We start from the raw sequence: 19757 nt of genomic DNA on the forward strand, positions 1-19757 counted from the left end.
ACCAGCAGCAGACAAAACAGCCCTAAACTGGGGAAAGAGCAGAGCAGCGTGGCCTCCAAAAACCACGTCTAACCCTGAAGTAAGAAAAACCTTCGGTCAAAGGAAGGGAGGGGTGTCTGAGGGAAGAACGTAAGCGGTTGTCATTGTGAAACACAGCACACGGTGACACAACGAAATGTGTCCTCTGCTTTTAACAATCACCCTTGGTAAGCAGTGGGCAGCCATGACAAGCTCCCGGGGAGCAGCGTGTGGGGACGGTGCTTTGCTCAGTGGGACCTTGGTGGTTCAGGACTCTATTCGGAAACCTTCTGATTACGGGTCCGCTTCCTTACCCGACAGGCCACCACTGCCCCGGCCATCCACTGAAGGGGGTGGGGCTGTTTCGGCCTGGTTTCTGTTGCCGACTCCCACCTGGGCTGAGCCGGATGGCGAGGGATCATACACACCCCTGGCAGACAGGAGCTGACGGCCGAAACTACCGCTGTGCCCCTCCCTACAACACCCTGCCTGCAGGCAACAGCAGTCTGAAGCTCGCCTCACGACATGTAATAACCAAACACAATTAAAGCAATTCAAATGAATTTTACTTGTATAATGAACCACAAAATGCACATCCATAAATACTAACATAACTTCTGTACAGCTACATTATACATCTGTTCTGTTGCTAACATTATAAGTGTAAATAGAAATATGGTTCAGCAAGATGCAAAAGCAATTCACTCTGAAGGAAATGAATAGTATATTGTTATAAAATAGATCAATTAGTTGAAGAAGGATCTACATTTGGTGGGAAAATGTTGATTTATTGAAATGAGAAAAAAAATTAATACACTCAGAACATTCTTTCATACAAGCATGTACAATGGTGAATGATGTACACTAAATCTGAAATACAGTCAGTGGGGTAAAAAATGAGCAATAAGTGAAACGTATCACGGCATTTGTAACGGTACGGCTGGTTGTATCCTTATAGAAGTCCTCATCGCTCGCTCTGCACAATAAGCTGTTATTACAGCTGCGTTTGAAACCAGTCACATGACCACTGAGTGGTCCACACCCACCCTGGTGCAATGTAGAAACAGGAATTCTCTTCATTTATGCTATGGTGTGCAGGAAGATGTATCTGTAGATTTCTATAGAATGTTCCAGGCTCTAGTCCATTTTAGCCACAAGGTTCAGTCCTGGTCGGAGAGCTCTAGGTCCTCCACCACATCATCTGCCCCCTTGCTCAGCTCCTGCAGCTCCTCATTTGACAACTTTGCAGTTGCTTTTCCACCTGAACCTGATGACTTCTTCCCCTGGTCTTCATCATCTCCACCATCTACAAAATAGGTAGGTAGGGAGGGAGAGAGAGAGAGATGGATGAAGGGACATGAGAGTCGTGGGAAGAGCCACTTGGTTCAGGATGGACGCACTTCACCGTGGCTCAACTGGAGGGGGAACTGTGAGCCCCACCCGCACATACAGCTGTAGGCAACGTGTGCCCAGGGAGGACACGGGGCTAAAACCGCCTCCTCCCGACACATAGATAATAATCAAGCTGTTCCGATGCCTTTTCACCTTCTAATTTATGCTATTTAGGTGGAAATTAAAAACAGGAAATTAAAAACCAGGGTGAAGGTGAATCCTTCCCCACACACTACAAATCCAAAAACGAACATCAATGCACACTTCAAGACCAAAAGCATGCCATTGAATCAAAGGTTTATAAAAATATTACTTAGTGATAGATGACACAGATGATTGGCCAATCAGAGGGTTCTTTGTGACATTATGAATTTTTGTGAATCTCTGATGCTGAATAAAAATCAAATGGAAAACGCACCGCAACGTAGACAACTGCACATTGTTGTATTTCTCAAAACTTAGTCAGTTTTTGTCCTCCTACTAACATTCATCTCTCAATGTGACTTCAAGCACACGTCAGTTGACAAGTTGAAAGTGTCGACCAACCTGAGTCTCCATCATCTCCTGAGCCTTCATCTCCATCCTCTTGACCCTCTTCATCACTCCGATCCGACAGGTCCACCAGCTCGTCATCCTCGTCGTCACCACCACCATGTTTGTCTGTGGGTATAACAATGGAAACTGAAGGTGATTCACAACCACAAGGCCACACTAGGGCCATCAACTGATGAAGCACTCAACCAAGAAAGGGTCTTTTTGCAGTCTTCTTCCTAACCATGGTGGTAACATGAATTCATATTGCAGCGTTCTTAACATTTTTTTTTTTACCCAGTTCTTGAAAGCCATTAAAGCAGCAAGCTGGTCAGAATAGAAGTGATGTTGGACATAAAAAGAGACGACTCCGATGTAAATAACTAGAATAGAATAGCCACATGCTAATGCTACGGCGGGCGTGTGCTGTAAGAGGGAGGGAGATTTTTAGCGCGTGCTAACTCCTGACAGCTACAAACGTGTGTGCCTAGCAGCTAATCCGGGGGAGGCGAGGGCTCCTCCGGCGCGCTCCGCACCGCCAAGCGGAACGTGGGGGGCCGGGGCGAGGTGGGAGCGGCGCTTTGAAGTGGGATTTGATTAGAGGCTGCCTGGGAGGTGTACGGCGCGGATGCTTCCTCCGCCACGCTCACACCACCCTAATTACCCTGAAACAGAGCAGTGAGTGTGAGCAGAAATCTGAGCAGAGCCCCCCCCACACACACACACACCCCAACAGTTATGGCACAAATACTGAAAAAGTCAATACAAAAACACACAATGTGGTGCATTTACACGCCTTTTTACATGTTTGTGAGGGCCTGGGATAACACCTATGAACCAAACAAGTTGCCTCTACGCTCAGATAGACGAGTCTGAAGGCCTGTATACACACCTTGTGTATAGAATGACAGTTGAACTGAAAAGAAGCACAGAAGCAGAACGAAGTGGTCATTACACTGAAAACGAGCTATCCTGGCTGCAAAACCTCGCAGAGAAGGAAGTGATGCACAGAAATCACACACTGCAGAGGCCTATAAAACACCGAGGACTCAGAACAGGAAGAACACAACTCGCCTACAGCCAGAAACAAACTAACAATCCCAGCTCAACAGTGTGTGTGTGTGTTTTTGTAGACATATATGCTTGTTTCCAAAGTTTTGCATACTTTTTGCTACCCATCTAAAGAGTTCTCCAGACATTTCTTATTATGTGCGGACCCATAAAAGGGGCACAACACACACATACACACTGGGGAACATTTCAAACACACTAAATGACATGATGCGTGTTGGGGGTGTTCAGAAAGGTTGACTGATCACCAATCAGAATGCTGGAATAAAAGCACCGGGCCGGGGTGCGACGGATAATGCGTCTGACTACGGATCAGAAGATTCTAGGTTGGACTCTTGGCTGGCTCGTGCTTTGGTGGCCTAGCGATTAAGGAAACAGTCCCGTAATCAGAAGGCTGCCGGTTCGAAGCAGAGGACACAGTTGGTTGTGAGCAGCGTGTGCTGTGCTGCAGTGTTTCACAACGACAATCACTTTCGCATTCTTTCTTTCACCGAGTTTATCGGCATGTTTGGTTTGGTCTGGAGATGCCTAGAACAGCAATCAAGGTTTTTTTGTGCTCCTTAAGCAAAAAAAAAAAAAAACCCACATGGGGTTGAGAGCACACTGAGAGCACACTTTCCTTTGGATAGTGGGGTTACACCAGGGTAGACGTAGATTTATCATACATATAGTACGTAGTTTTCACCCCAGGTCCTCATAAATGCATGAATACAACTGTATGTGTGAACAGCAGTTAGAGACTTCTCTCCAGCCGAATGGTCTGAATTAGCAAAGCCCCCACCCGGCTCCCGGATCTAAGTCTGTGGAAAGAAAGCTCTTCCTGAATGTGTGTGTCAGTGTGTGGATGAGAATGAGAGTGTGGCTCAGCGGCCCTGGCCAGGCATTAGAAGGGACTCCACACAATTCAAACCAGATGTTTGTGCTTGCAGACACATACTCAAAAGAGTCACTGTCTTTATTGAAGCATTTTGTATTTCTTTACGGAAACAAACAAAGAAATAAAAGTGCCAATGAGTGGCAATGAGGAGGACGCTCATGGCGGCCAGAGTGTGACACACAGGAACTTTTACAGGAATCATGTTTACATTACAACTGAGTGCAGAATTTCTGAAGATTTTAGAACTTTTGAAAATGTTTGTGATATCCTAGGATGTTCTAGGCCACTAGGGTTGGCTGTGTGTGTGAATCCAGAATGCTGCGCCACAAAGGCGAGGCAACCTGCATCAAGACACACACTGTGATCTACAGAGCTACAGCACCGTTCCCCTGCTGTACTGGACTCCTCTTTTTACCAGTCAGGTGTGTTACAGTGGGGAGATCTGGAATGCTGGTAGTGAACTGGACATTCCACCACATTTTTTGAGAAAGTTCAAATTTGGGCAGCCATTGGCACTGCTCACAGCAAATTTCATATACCGGAAAATTTCTGCAGGATGAGAGACTGGGTTTTTGGGAAACCCAAAGTATACAATCAAGTGAAGTATATACTGTGTCTATAGTGTTTTATTTACTTCTGATGAAAAAAAAAAAGTAAAAAATTAAATTTGATTTGAATGGTTACACTGTTCATGATGGGATCTGTGCTTCTGATCACATACTTGATGTCTGCCATCTTGCCCTTAGCCAAGATGACTTTCGTGGTTGTCACCCATCGCAGTGTGAGGGCATCACAACGTGTGAGATGTGTCTTGCGTTTAACAGAGTGGACAAATCTCCGGGACCAGTTTCACCTCTCCCTCCTCCCCACGACCCAGTCACGAGCGTCGCGCGGTGGCGCTGGATGATATTGCGTAAGGTGATCCCTCACTTACAATCAAGCCTGCCCCTGGGGCCGCAGGGACGGCTTAACTGCTGCAACTCAAGATCAATGTGGGACACAAAACTATGGACACCCCCCTCCAAAGAAGAAAATTATTCATTTACATATAAACATAATATATTTACCTTTGACTTTGAACATCAGGTTGTCATCATCGTCATCATCACTATCAGACTCAAAAAGACCCTTAAACTCTTTCTTGTCTTCTTTCTTTTCTTGCAGCTTCTTGCGTTTGATCTCAGGCAGGTTCAAATCCTCCATCTAAAGAGAAGAAAAAAAAAGTTACAATTACTATTATTTATTGAAAATTATTTAATCTGAAAAATGTAACCGGATGAGTGGGGGGGGGGGGAGAAAGTTTGTTTATCTCCCATTCACAGGGTGGCCTCTAGTGTTACAGCATGTCGTGCTCTCATTAGATTTTATTTACAGACAGCCGGCACCGTGTCTGGCGCGCCGTGGGCCATTGTGCCTCGGCCGTCTCCTCATGCACGACGGCGGCGCCACTGGACCGACAGAAGGGTGAGGAGGAGGAGGAGGAGGAGGAAGCTCGGGCTGTAATCAGATCTCAGCCCGCGGACGCGGCACATCAAAGTCTGGGCTGCAGGACGGAGCCGTTTAATGCACTTCCTGAGCCGCCCACTCCGCCAATCTGCCGCTTCCCAGAAGCCAACGCCGCGCTGTGTCATCTTCCCCCCTCCCCTCCCTAAACACCACCTCCATCCCCCAGTAGCTTGTGGTGGAGACAGCAAGCCAAAAACTGCTGCTACTACAGTCACAAAATAACTTAAATAAATATATTTTTAAACTATTGTTATAATATTTCCCCCCCTAACAAAATCTGCTACTCCCCAGTATATGTAGAACGTGGCGTTCATACCCGCTCCTTCCCAGAGATCTCCAGCTGCAGCTCTTTCTCGCGGAGCTTCTTCCACTGGCTGTAGTACCTGGTCAGCGGGGGCTCCTCCTCCAGCACCTGCTTCTCCCAGGCAGCCTGCCAACAGGAAACATGAAAATCAGGCCATGAAATATACATCCACACAAACACACACACACACACGTACACACTACACACGCTAGAACAGAGAGAGATCAGAGAGAGGTGAGAAGGAGACAAAAATAAGTAAATTAAATCCAAAACACAAACCGACAAAACCAGATGTTTTTTTTTTTTTTGTATTGAAAGTTGATCAACCAGCACATAGAAAGCTGGTAAGAAGTTTAACTTCTCTTTCCCCCACCTGTAATACAGCAGCCCTGTGTGTGTGTATGTGTGTGTGTGTGTGTGTGCCAGTGGCAGACAGACCATGGGAGAGAGGGAGCGCATGTAGTGGATCTCTGCGAGCCCCTAAAGGTCTTTGAGAACGATATTGATCAGGTCCAATGAGATTATCTGACCTCCAAATCCAATTGGCAATAATAGATTGTGGCTTCAGTCATCAGCTAACTAAACGTATTTATAACAATTTGCAGCCTGGTCAGTGGGACAGTGAAAAATGATAAGTGCAAAACAAACAGATCAAACGCAGCCAAGGTGCTCTTCAAAATCACGAGTGCACGATCAAAGAAAAAAAAAAAAAAAAACAACACATTTTACTGCCCGCTCAAAAACAGAAAATTGTTTGTTTTATAAAGATTCAACATATCGATATCTTAATGTCGTTTTCTACTGAGCTTTAGTTCAAATTTAGTTCTAACTTCAATCTTCACCAACCTATCTCAATGAGAGGACACAGGCACTGCATGTCCAAAAGTCCATCCAGTCACTTAACTTTGGTGCAGAAGGCTGAATAAGCCAGTTCAAGAATGGTTCCATTATGCTAAATAAATCAATTTAAAATGTGCCAGTACCTGTTGCATGTTTTACCAACTTTCACTCACCTAGTCTATGTATTCAGAACAGAATCGGTAAGAACCTATAGCACTATGCACATCTAAGTAGCAGTTTGTCTTTTTTTTCCTTTGTGTTCTTCCCATATTTCTATGCCTCTCCCTATAATTCTATGTACATGTACTAGTGATGTATGATTTAATACATTATGCAATATTATTAACATGATTAAGTGTTCAATTACATCAGAAATGTCCCCACTTGCTCATTTGGTGTATATTGATACTTAAACTAAGCTATAATATTTCCACCCAAGTAAACGCACGAAGTATGAAGTGGAATGGGCCAGCTCAGACAGAGGGATTCGATCTGGTGGTATAGGAGCACCTGTGAGGGGGAGGGGGACATGGTGATATTAATTAAATTTTAGCTGTTTGTTGGACAAATCTCGGGGGCAGCGGGCCAACAGGATGTCCTTTTCCAGCGGCGAGGGGCAAAATTACCGGTGACAAGGTTGCCAGGCAGCAGAGTCTCCGAAGGACATCTCTCCTGTCGACTGGGAGTCCGGCGACAGACGCGGCCCGGTGTGGTGCCACGCTGTCTGCCAGCCCAGCACGCTACTCGCCACACGCCCCCACTCCCCCACCCAGGCTACATTACATGCAGAGTGAGCCCCTCTTTAATTTCAGGTTTAAACGGCCTTAAATATTTATCAGGGCACTGGGTCTCACCGGGGACGGGATGAGTGCAAGGTGGGAGGGAGGGGGTGGGTGTGGGAGATGGTGATGAACGCTGCCAAGAGACGCTCACAGGAAATGGCACCTCACCCATCCTCACCCTCCACCCCCCCCTCATCCTCCTCACACGCCCTCTGTCACTTCTCCATTTCTTTTTTCCTCCGCCTTCCCCCTCTCTCATTAGCAGTCGGGGAATCGCACCCCCCCCCCCTCGCACGACAGGGCATTTAGCGCTGTGATTGGGATGCCAGCTCCTTAACCGTTTAGCCTATCTGCTCACAGCACCCACCTACAGCTTACTCCTGTAATGACATAGAACAATTATTTTAATAATTGCCTTTACCATTAAATTCAACTAGTTACAGATGTAACAATTACAGTATTACACTACATTAAACCTACACACAGGACTTTCTTTATTCTGCTAATATATAGCTTTATAACTTTTATATCCCATTCTGTACAAACACATGCTGAAATTCTTGTTTACATGATAAATTAAGTGGCACACATTAATCATTGAATACATGACATAAAACGATGCGATTAATTTAAAGCTTTTTAATTTCCTTTCCACAGCTGGTAAATGTCTATCTGTTATATATGTGCAAGTTGCCACCCACATTCAAATAAAGCCCAGAATGAGGCGGGCTTGTCCAAATGCCATATACACTAGCTTATTGGACTGATATTCTCTGTTCTTTTAACTGGGACATGTTAAACAGTTCTGAATGTCTTTAAGAAAAAAAAATTAGAAAAAGCCAGACAGATAAAATCTCAGTGTTTGCAGTCATTATGGGCACTGGAAGTTGCGGCCTACCAGCCCCACACAAGCAAACATCTCTAAATCTACTTGTGGACTTCCAGTCTGGCTGCAGCAGAGGGTCTCAAAGTAACTTTCACAAGTTAACCAAAATAATACACAGAGCTAGTCTCTGGCAAAGATGGGCAGAAGGTGACTATACAGGGTGTTTTTCCGAATCTAACATTATCTTACAAGTTCACATATCATAAAAATTTCACTTTGTGAAATTATTTAACATTCCCCTAGCCCCTATGACGACATAAAGGGACAAATTCCAGATTTCACCATATGACATCAAAAGGTTTTTTTTTTTTTTTTCCTGGAAAAACGCCGACATGACTTCCTGTCTGCACCAAACATTGTGGTTGATGAATTGTGTTGACATCATCTCTGCAAAAGCAGGTGGACACCTATGCTGAGTGGTTTCAGTACTACAGGTGGAGGAAAATAAAAAATAAAAACTTTTAAATAATTTTCTTACAAATAAATATTTTATTTAAAAAAATGTTATATATAATGTAGTCCCATTAAGAAATTAATAAATACATTGATAAATGAACAAATACATTTATGTATTATGTAACAATGTTTTAATGTAATTTAATGGCTTCTCATACCACAGAAGTGAAAAAATAGTTGAGCGTTAAGGTATTAGAGCTGTAATTGAGCCTGAAAAAGCCAGAGCCCGACAAGCACATCTTTTTTAAAAGCCTGGCTTTCTTTGCGCACGCTACGAGCGCTATACTCTGTTCCACCTCCTTAGCATTTTCACATCTCGATATAATTAATCTTAATCACCTGGCGAAGGTGGCCGAGAATTGCAAAATCAAATGACCCATTTTATTAATCATACAAAAAGGATAGGTACTACAGACCAAGTTTGTGTTTGCTGACCGATTATATACTGTGGGAGCTTGACCAGACAATACCTCGACTGAAATGATAAAAACTGAGCCCAAACCAGACCTGAACTAAAATACATCCAGACAGTGCTCTTGCTTTTATATCAAGCTCGGTGCTGCAGTATCATGTTTGAAGTGTCTCTCATGTAAACATTCAGTTGTCGCAATGCCTGTTGCAATTTAAGTGTCAATACCAGCACCAATTGTTATAAAAAATCGGTATCGATTAATATGGGAGAATCGAGTTTGTACACGCGTACAAGCAGAAGCACTGATATTCAAATACATTATAGGTCCTGTCATGGAGGTAAAAGGAGGAGGCTGGAAGTGAGGGCCGCTGACGACCTGACCCACAACACCCACCGTGGTCTGGGACACAAACTCACCACAGCCGCTGTGTCGGCCACGCCAAAGGACGCTCGCTGTCTCTGTGCCGTGATGTGGGTGCAGTTCTCCTGCACCTTCTCCAACAGCTGCCGGATCTGCTTACAGTAATTGGCCACTTTACATTCCTTCAGAAAAGATTTCAGCTGAAGATAGATAGAAAACAAGATAGAAGTGATACAGAAAGTGTAAAAGACGATAAAAAAAAAAAAAAAAAGAAAAAATAAAGGTTTGATGCGTTTAGTCCAAAATATAGAGGCACAGCTTTATTTATGGAACAAGTTTGCAGGTGACGTTTGGGGTAGGTGGGGGTTCAAGGCGGACCTTCCTGTCGAGGAACAGTAAACGGCCACCTCGGTTCAGAGGGCAGCTCACAAAAGTATCTTCACAATATGGGCTGAACAATTCCAACACTGTTGCAGTGTTGTGGGTTCAGATTTTGGCTGAATTTTCTCTGGGCAGGGAGGCCTGGACAAAAAGAGCCCGAAAGGTCTCATCCAACCGGATGTGGCCCCTTCAGCCGCCAGGAGCGATAAAAACAAGCTCTGGAGTGGAATGAGGAACGACAGAGTTCTTGGTCAGAGCTGGGCGTGCAGTTCAGGAGATACTGGTGTTCATCTGGTGCCTTTATTTATATTTATGTTTTTGAGAGAAATACTCTGGGCAGAATATCTGCCCAGCCACACAACAGAACGACGGGACACTCTGACTGTGGCCTGGAGGCCTGACTACCAAAACCTACATCAAAGTCGGAGCGGCGCTCTAGTAACAGGCTCCCGCTGGCTTTAATTTATTCTGCAGGTCTGCACATGCTGCAGTCGAAGAGGCAGATAATTTCGGAATAAGCCTGAAGATTATTTTAGAAACCAAGGTTCACCTACAGCCACCTCAGTGCTGTAAAGCGCCGCCTGTTCTCACCACATGTGCTACCAACATGGCAGCTAAAAATAACCAAGAACATTTCCATTCCCATGACAACGACATTTATTGCAAAAGTAAAATCTGATTTATGATTTAAATAAAAATAAATAAATAAATAAAAAGTGCTAGTCAACCCTGAAATTTATGTATTTTTTTTATTATTTTCCTGATCATCATCAATATCTGCATTTTTGTGGATAGAAATAAATAAGCATTAATAATTAAGGAATTAACTCTCAGCAGGGAAGGGTTGGTGTTCAGTGTCATATTAGGAAGTACCAATAGATTGAGCCGTCTGATTGGGACAGTGCTACTAATTCCTCCAGTGATCAAGGGAACTTTTATACACAGTCAAAAAAAAAACATAATACGCAGATTAAAAATTATTATTATGTCACATGTCCAGATTTGCTGATTTTGAGTTTCAAGTTGAAGCTAAAGCATGTGTGGAGTGTTCAATGACATGTCGCGTTAGAAAGACAACTCAAGTTTACCTGGATAGTGGCTGGCAGTGCCAGCTCAGGGAAGCCAATGGTGTAGGCCTGGGAATGAAAGTACTCGAGCATGAGGTCATATATCTGTTCTATAAGGCCGTCCTAGGAAAGAAAGAAAGAAACAGATTCAACTTGGTGACGTTTGCACCAACTGCTTGGCGGCGCACACGCTAGCTCTTAGCGAGTCGCTGGCCCCTACTCACGATAATCGCATGTGCTAACACCCCTGATAACAGCTGTTCCTGGAAATCCGAGCTCCGGGCGGAGGAACGGCTTGCCGCGCAATCAGATTACGCCGCACCTGTCACCTGGTGCCCCGGCTCTGCGGGATGCTGACACGTCGCTTGAACAGCGGCTTACGAAGCCTGGCACCTACTCCTGACCAACCTGCCTTAGTTTTAGTACGCGACTCGAAGGCCATCAGCATCAGAGACACACCGACTACCGTCATTTTGGCCTAAACGGTCTGAGCTCTAGTCTACTGTTGGTTGAATAACCGATGGCCTATATTCAGGACGGGGCCGACACAGGCAGGCGGGCGAAAGGGATAATCACACAGGCCCGCAGGACAATCTACTTGGCACCGGAGCCAGGCGGTGTTATTTCTCCCCAGTTCTGTCAGGTTCAGACGCAGGAAAGTCGGAGAGACAAGAGAAAGTAAAGGAGTAGAAACAGATATAGAGAGATGGACACATCAAACTGTTTTCAGCCTTTCTGCAGATTCCCATTACATTTTTTTGGTGAAATTAAACATTTTCACCTTATTCCACAATTTTCACTTTCTCCTGCAAGTGCTCTGCAAGGCCGAAGAATATTCCAACATGCATTTCAGCATTTGTTTTGGTTGCTACATCAAGACTATCTGCAATAATTCTCGACAGAAGTTTCCAGGAATTAGTGGTACAGACACTCAGCTACTAAGATATACATGCATTCATTGAGATAGAGATCTTTCTAAATAAAAATTCAAAGATTGCCAGTTGACAAAAAAAAAAAAAAAAAAAAAAAATCAAATGTGCAATAAAGTGCTTTCAATTTGAGAGAAAAGGGTTGGGCCTACTATGCTCCCTCATTTCTGACTATCATAACCAGGACTCACCTTGAAGGCCTTCTCCTGCAGATTGGTCTTGCTGAGCTTCAGAACCACCGCAAAGTTAATGGGTTTCACACTCATCCGACCAGGCTTCTTGTTAAAGTCTTCCTGCTTAAGAATCTGTATAACACACACACACACACACAATGTTGAATCATGCCCACTCATATGATGACTCTTAGGCAGATCTGCTAAGGCCCTTAAATGAAGTGTGGGTTCAATAATGGCTCATCTAACACCAGTTAAACTTTATGGTGACCTCCATAAGGTTTAATAAAATCGCTCAACCTCTGTATGCAAGTATCCAAACAGCTAACGGTGTTGGTTAATGCCTCCTGGCTTGAATTTCAAAGAAATGGGATTTTATAACAATACGAATTTAACCTACTGTACCACCCCCCCAAAAAAAAACAAAAAAACTAAACAAAAAAAAGTTTCCATCCGTACACTCGTATCTGCTACTCTAGTTACAGGAGGGACAGGCGGTTGGAATTCTGTTAAGTGCTTTAAACCCCCTCCATAAAATGAAAATGGGAGTTTGGCCGTGAGCGGACTACAACATGGCCCCGGCCTCGCAGCAGCCCGCCTGTTTTCACAACCTGAGTCAGTTAAGGCGCTGGGCGGCTGTTCAGCTGCAGTGCACGGAGGCGCTCATGGACGGCCGCTCTGTGCAAACATCGGATGTGGTGTCGGCCTGCGGGAGCCGGCAGGAAGTTGTGCCAGAGGGTCCAGGCCTGATACGCTCGGGGGTTGAGCTGCAGGAAGCAGCCAATGAGAGAGGGCCGGGTTAGGAGTGGCCGGTTACTTCTGCTGCTGCAATCAAACTCAGTGAGCCCGCACACCTCCTTGTAACAAGGGCGCAAAACACACAAACACACAAACACACACACACACACACACACAGGAGGCAGGAAAAAAAACAGGAAGCACGGTGCATCTCAAATAAACACTGGAAGCTGAGAGGGGGTCTGGGGTGAGGAGGGGGCTGCACCACAGGGAGAGAGGATGTGGTCTGCACAGCGTGTTCAGAGCAGAGAGTAAACCACAGAGCGCTCACACACACACACACACACACACACACACACACAACGACCCATTCACCCCCCCCACAGACTTTATCACACTTTGGTCAGGGGCTACTGAGCGCTCGTAGCCGGGCAGTGGCCGCCCCCAGCCTTCCGTTGGTCTTCTGCTACCGTTCTCTGTTCTCACGGCAGCTGCCACTAAAGGGGCCCACACACGCGCGCGCGCCGTGGAAAATGTCGGCAGTTTGTGACCTCCGCGTCTCCTGATAACGATACCTCCATTGTGTACTCTTACGCAGAAGAACGTTTGTTTGCACCTTGGCTCTCTCGTGGCACACGTATGCGTGCGCTGCGTTTGATCTTTCAGTCTTTCCTCGGCTGCTTGTTCAGTGGTGCATTGAGGCCAGGCCTCCTTTTTATAGTTTATAGGCCTCGTTTTCCACTGTCAACTGACAAAGACATCAGTGCAAAAGCTCTTGTGTTAAAACTGCACCCTTCCTTAGGCTGCTCTTGAACAATAAAAAAGTTAAAACCGTACAGTAGTTCCAATAAAACCCCAATTAGGGGTTATATATGTAAAATGGAGTTCCCGCTAATGACTATCCAATAGACCAGTGTGTGTGTTGCACACACCCAACCCAAATCCTCAACACACCAAGTTTCAAACTAGGCTGAAAATGGTCAGTACAGGTCCTCACCGAGGAACACTTACCTCCAGTAGAAATGGCAAGATGGGCACAAATGTGTGTGTGCTGGATGAGAGGAGGATGAGGGCACGGACACAGTGCAGATGCAGTGGGTAGTATCGTGCTATTGGAACCAACCTGAAAACAAGGACAGCAACATTATGAAGGACAGGAAAGAAACTCAACATATTAACAAATACTACCAAATTAATACCACTGATCAAATGAAACATGTATTTTGCATATACATTTAGTACAACAGTTCACAGAGTATGCAGTGTCTAGAAATGCTGTTTCAAACAGCCCCACCATAATGCATTTATTACATTTAAATATATTTTATATTTATTTAGCAGCTGTCAACAAATAAATTATTGGTAGTTAAAAAAGCACATATAAAAAAATGATCAAAATAAAACCATTGTGTACCTGAGCAAGACACTTAACCCAGAGTGTCTCCAGGGGGGACTGTCCCTGTAACTACTGATTGTAAGTCGCTCTGGATCAGGGCGTCTGATAAATGCCGTAAATGTAAGGGTGGAGGGTCACCAATTTCACTAAACTGTAGTGCACAGTGCCACCTGGTGGTCTATTTCAGTTTATTTAAACTATGAATATAGTTGAGTCCCTTTCACTGTGAATGTGTGAGACGGTGGCTCTGATCACCTACTTGATACAGCCAACGATGACCTGGCACAGGGGGTATATGAGGGGTTCCAGGACCTCGCTAGGGTACAAGGTGCTCAACACACGACACCACAGATGCAGACAGTGCACATACTGCCAGTTATAGACCGACTGATAGGTCTCCTGCAAACCCCACATTAAAAATACATGGGAACAGTTAGAAATGGAAATAAAACAGGGCACACTTCCCTTTCTCTTTAGACTTCCTTACCTTCTTGTTCATGGTCATGCCATTGCGGAGGTGGATGGCAAGCTGACGGATGTATATGAAGCCATGCTGGTAAGAAATCTGAGTGTCAAGAGAGTACATCTCAGTCAGCGTCCGCTGCATGAAGTTGATGAGGGGGAGGGCGTTGGGGGACGTGAACTTGCAGTTCTGAACGTAGGCAATGTACATTTGCTGGAAAGGAGAAAGAAAACTGATGATTAGCAGAAGTCAGGGCCTGTAGAGTGAGGCACTGTCCGGTACGTGAAGGGTCTTTACCTTGAGGGTGGGGTTGAGGTAGGCATCCTGTTTGTGGCGACAGATTTTGTTCAGGCAGAGGAAGGCCAGCACTCTGACTGTCTCTTCACCTGTACTCCACTGCTTTACTAAATGCTAGACACACACACACACAAACTTGCATAAATCAAATAATTGTCTTAATATCAAGAAAACTTCACAAAATAACATAAATGGGAAATTCAGCTTGGGGTTTACATGTATCTAAAAATTATCAGATTTTTTTCCTTTTAACCAGATTTTCCATGACGCAGACTTATTTCAGTTAACAAACTGAAAAGTAATTAGAACATGCTACTTCCACACTGCCAACAAGCAACGTTCACGGTCAAAACACACCTGACAGACCTACAGCCTCTGACATTTTTCTCCTTCCTCGTAGTTAGATGATACAGTTGAATTAAATCGCTATAATCAACCTCCTCCATCTTGGTTTGAATGTTGCTTCTATGTTTTGTTTCTTTTGGTTGCATTAATGTGTCACAAAGGTCAAAGTTCAACAGTATTTCAAAGTATTAAACAGTCATGGTGGTTTCTGCAGGGGCTCACAGGGTGTAGCACGGTCGATCTGTGAAGGCCTTTAGTGCACTCATCCCAGCACCTTAAGTGAACATCATGGTGCTAACCACAACACACACATGATATGTCTTTTTCAAAAAGCAATAGAGTGGCCCTTTGTGCATAAATAATAAGTTATACTGTAAAACATTGAAAACATTGAAAGTTTCACCACATTATGGTGAGTTGCAATGAATGAATGAATGAATGAACACATGGTGCACGCAACAAAATGTGTCCGGTGCTGTTAACCAATCACCATTAGTGAGCAGTGGGCAGCCATGAAATTTGCACAGCTTGACATTTATTTGTCTGGTTTCTATATCAATAAAGAAATATTTCCAATAGCCAGTTTTCAAAAAAGTTTTCAATAGTAAATACTGAAATGCATGGAACAAAGAACAGAAACTTCACTTAATCGCTCCATGTTGTTTAGCAGCCCCTTGTGGTAAACGTTTTAATAAAACCATAAAAAAGTGAGATATTTGCAGAAAATTTTATTTCATAAGAAAATCTGCTCTCAAAACCAACTATAAAACTATAAAAAAAAAAAAATCTGTATTTTCACCAACAGTAGAAAGTATCGTGCCTGCTTGAAAATATGCAAAGAAAAAAAAAAGAAAGCAATTCAAAGCTCGTGTAGCTGTACCATACCTTCAGTAAATGCCGGCACTGTTTGGGCAGGCACAGGAAATACGGCACCAGCCTGTTGGCATGTCGCAGAACAGCACTGATCACTGATGACTGGGAGAGGCAGGACAGGAGCTGCAGGCAGGATCACATTCATGCAGTCCGGTGAGAAAATGTTCAAAAAACAAAGCAAAAAAAAAAAAAAAACACCACCACACATTTACATGCAGGCAGCTCTTCTCTACAATTCTCCTCCTTCCTTCATTTGCTCCTGTTAGGGGCCACCACAGTGGAATAACGGCCTAATGCGCCACCTGGTGGAACACCAGGCATTACAGGACGAGTTCAAATGAGAGCAGTCAAAATTATGACTGTCTTCGGCGGGCTGGATGTGGTCCGCCGGGCCATAGTTTGCCCAGCCAAAACATTACACTAGGGAACAAGGCAAATGTAAGGCACCATGTCTATTACAGCACTTGGTCTTGTACTGTAGAGCATTCAGGCCACTGCAGACCTATTTTCAAAGTGTTTATTTAGAAGCAGGAGTGATAGTACCTGAACAACTCCACTAATGTACATCTTTATGTCAAGTTGGTTCCTCTGCCATTTTGGACTAGAAGAGGGCAACACCAGCCTGTATGAGAGAGATGGGGGGGGTCATTTAAAATTTAGAGCTGGTGCAGAGACATGCATGGAGAGGAGAAAAAGTGTTGCTCACTTCTTCTGATCTTTCTCATGAGCTTTCAGATGGAGCATCCTCTGTAAAGCCCCTGGCATGTCCCTTATGCAGAAGATCACCAGTGCGTTGAACACTGCAGAGAAAGGAGGGAAAATGGCTGGCATGTTAAAGACAGGTCTTTCCCTTTAAATTAGGTTTGAATATACTAGATTAAGTATAGACTATTTACCCATGAAATATCTCTCAATCATTCGCCATATCTAACTGAGCAACAGCTACAAGACAGTTTGCAAAACAGTTGCTATTAATCATTCTTTCCTAAAAGTACTGAAGCAAGTGCTGCTTAGATTTACATCTTGTGTTCGAACTTTTACAATCACGACACCACATGCCCAGATGAAAGTGCAATTAGTAGCTATTAGCCAGGAATGTAACTCTGCCCACCCCTTGTGCGCATCTTTTATAACACTGTCAACAAGACACATGGGTGCAATCTGTGAAGATCAAGAAGACATACCTGCACTTTCAGCAACAACGTAGCGGCATTGCTCTGCCTTGTCACCTTTGGTGGTTAACACAGCAGCCTTAAAGGCTTGTGTGATCTCTCTGAAGAGACGTGCAGAAGGGTCTACCTGCAAGTAAAAAAATAAAATAAAATAAAAATTAAAACAATAAATTATATGAGAGAGAGAGAATACTGTAAGCTTTTCTTTGGGGGCACTGCTGGCCTAGCAGTAAAGGAAGCGGAATCGTAACCGATTCTCTGATTCCCATCCCGACTGGTGATCCCATTCGCCCCCTTTTCTTGCTTTTTTTTTTTTTTTTTTTATTGCTTTGATTACATTATGGCTGATGAAGGCACCAAAGGACCAATGTGTTGATTCTTAAGTCCTGGGATCTTACACATTTTTACTAAATTTCCATGATGTTTCCATTACTCTAAAGAAAAAAAAAAATCATTCGTTGAAATAACTACAGATTTGAAAGAAGGAAAAAAAATACATTGCAATATCAAGAAAATATTGTTCAATTGATGACAACTTTAAATAGCTTAAACAACAATGATATTTCCTCCCTGTTCACACAAGCCAGAGTAAAATGGGCTCCATCAGCAGCCGTAATTTACATTTATTCTATAAGGAGAACGTTCTGGAATATGGAACTACCACGTGACATGATCCACAACGTAAAAGCCACCAAAGATACTACAGACTTGCGCTAGTTTTAAATGCTGTATTTGGACATATAGAACAACGTTTCTCGAGTAGTCTAGCGGGAACTATGTACTTCATTATACAATCATAACATTTCTATGACTTTTCCATAAATGTATGTTTATTTCATATTCCAAAACTTCTCAACACCTGGAAAATTCTCTTTTCAAAGTCCATGACCTTTCCATGTTTCTAATGACCGTGTCAACCCGTTAACTTGGAATGTGCATTGTGAAAACATCCCTTTGCAACGGTTTAACATATCCTGGTACTGAATCAATGTGAGCTAAGAAGAAATTAGTTATAATGCAGAGGCACGTGCATTATGGTGGGAAGAGGTGGGGGGAATAATAATTAAAAAAAAAAAAAAAAGTCACTCACCTTGAGTGCTGCCTTCCACTGCTCAATCATCTTTGCTGTGATTTTGGTGCCTTGAGGCTTTTTCGTCTTGGTCTGTGGCTCTTCGTCAGAGCTGGCCTCCTAGGGATTTAACGTCATTAATTACTTTATTTTATTCAACTAATTTTATTCTGTAGTGTTTAAAATGTGTGTGCTGAGCAATTTGCAAGAAAAAAAAGCTGTGAACATGCCTCCAGTTGTGACGGAAGCGTGTGATACTTTTCCTCATCCTCGTCCACCGAGCTGTCAGAGTCATCAAAGTTCAACAGCTTCTGGTCGTTCTTCTCCAGGAACTCATAAAACTCGGGATCTTTGTTCTTTAACCGGGACAACTGATCCTTGTGCTCGGACGCCTTGCCTTTCTTCTTGCCATGCCTGGTCAGCGAGTTTTTACTGCAGACAGATACATTCCATTTACATTTACCAGACGCCCTTATCCAGAGCGACTTACAATCAGTAGTTACAGGGACAGTTCTCCTGGAGACACTCAGGGTTAAGTGTCTTGCTCAGGGACACAATGGTAGTAAGTGGGGTTGAACCTGGGTCTTCTACCCGCTAGGCTACTAGCACCCGAACGAGAGAAAGCAGTACTTACTTCTCTGCTGCTTTCTTCTTCTTCCCATCGGTCTTCTGCGTGGGCCTTTCTTGGTCGTCACAATCGTCGTCATCACCGCCATCCTCCACATCCGAGTCGAAGCCCGACACGAGGAACTCGTCCACGCTGAGATCCTCCAGCTTCCTGGCGTAGTTTAGAAAGGAGACGACCTGTTCATGTTTAAAGCTGCACCGCGACCACGTTGGGTGCGAACTCGGGCTCCTGACATCCACTCGGCGTTACTACACCGCCGGAACTACAGCTTGGAGTAGTTTCATCGTCTTCACTGGAATGCGCGTTAACTGCTGTTAGCCAGTTAGCGTGTCGGGTTCAGATCAAATATTTTACAGCAAAACGGCGACTTGTTCCGACAGCGTTTGTGACGATGTTACCGTGCCGCACAATTCACGACAGAAGCGACGAGAAAGAATTTCACGGCCGGTAAACACTCACCTCTTACTCTTCCCCGCCATGCTGACGCGCACACGTGCCTACGCCACGCTGGCCCACAATGCAACGCGGGCGCATGACGTCAGGGCAGCTGGATTCTGTGTGTGCTGTTACGAGGCGGCGATCTTTGGGGCGTTCGGGAGGTCGAATTTTTGTTCCAACCAAAACGGTGTTGGGGCTCTTATACTTTATACTGAATATGAAACATTTCGCTGCGAGGGACAGATGCCAGGATGTTGACTTTTTGTCTGCAGAGGCCAGTGTAATTTTCTGTGATTTAGACACATTTTATTTCATATTATTTTGTTTGTCATTCATTGTCGCTCTGTGTTGT

The 19757-nt window shown here is 44.2% G+C and overlaps 1 protein-coding gene across 1 annotated transcript; it reads right to left on the reverse strand.

The window, feature by feature from the left end:
• Nucleotides 1-785: 785 nt before the first annotated feature.
• Nucleotides 786-19534, reverse strand: noc2l (NOC2-like nucleolar associated transcriptional repressor). The gene is made up of 19 exons (XM_028993530.1): nt 19427-19534; nt 18974-19117; nt 18570-18771; nt 18361-18459; nt 17283-17397; nt 16805-16898; nt 16642-16720; nt 16111-16221; nt 14881-14994; nt 14608-14796; nt 14380-14519; nt 13736-13847; nt 12005-12118; nt 10906-11007; nt 9493-9636; nt 5712-5825; nt 4957-5092; nt 1957-2070; nt 786-1324 (listed from the first exon to the last, which is right to left on the reverse strand). Exons 1-19 carry the CDS (start codon nt 19444-19446, stop codon nt 1179-1181), a joined length of 2289 nt encoding a protein of 762 aa, XP_028849363.1. The 5' UTR covers nt 19447-19534; the 3' UTR covers nt 786-1178.
• Nucleotides 19535-19757: the final 223 nt, after the last annotated feature.

The sequence above is a fragment of the Denticeps clupeoides genome, chromosome 10 (assembly GCF_900700375.1).
Source record: "Denticeps clupeoides chromosome 10, fDenClu1.1, whole genome shotgun sequence".
NCBI classification, from domain to species: Eukaryota; Metazoa; Chordata; class Actinopteri; order Clupeiformes; family Denticipitidae; genus Denticeps; species Denticeps clupeoides.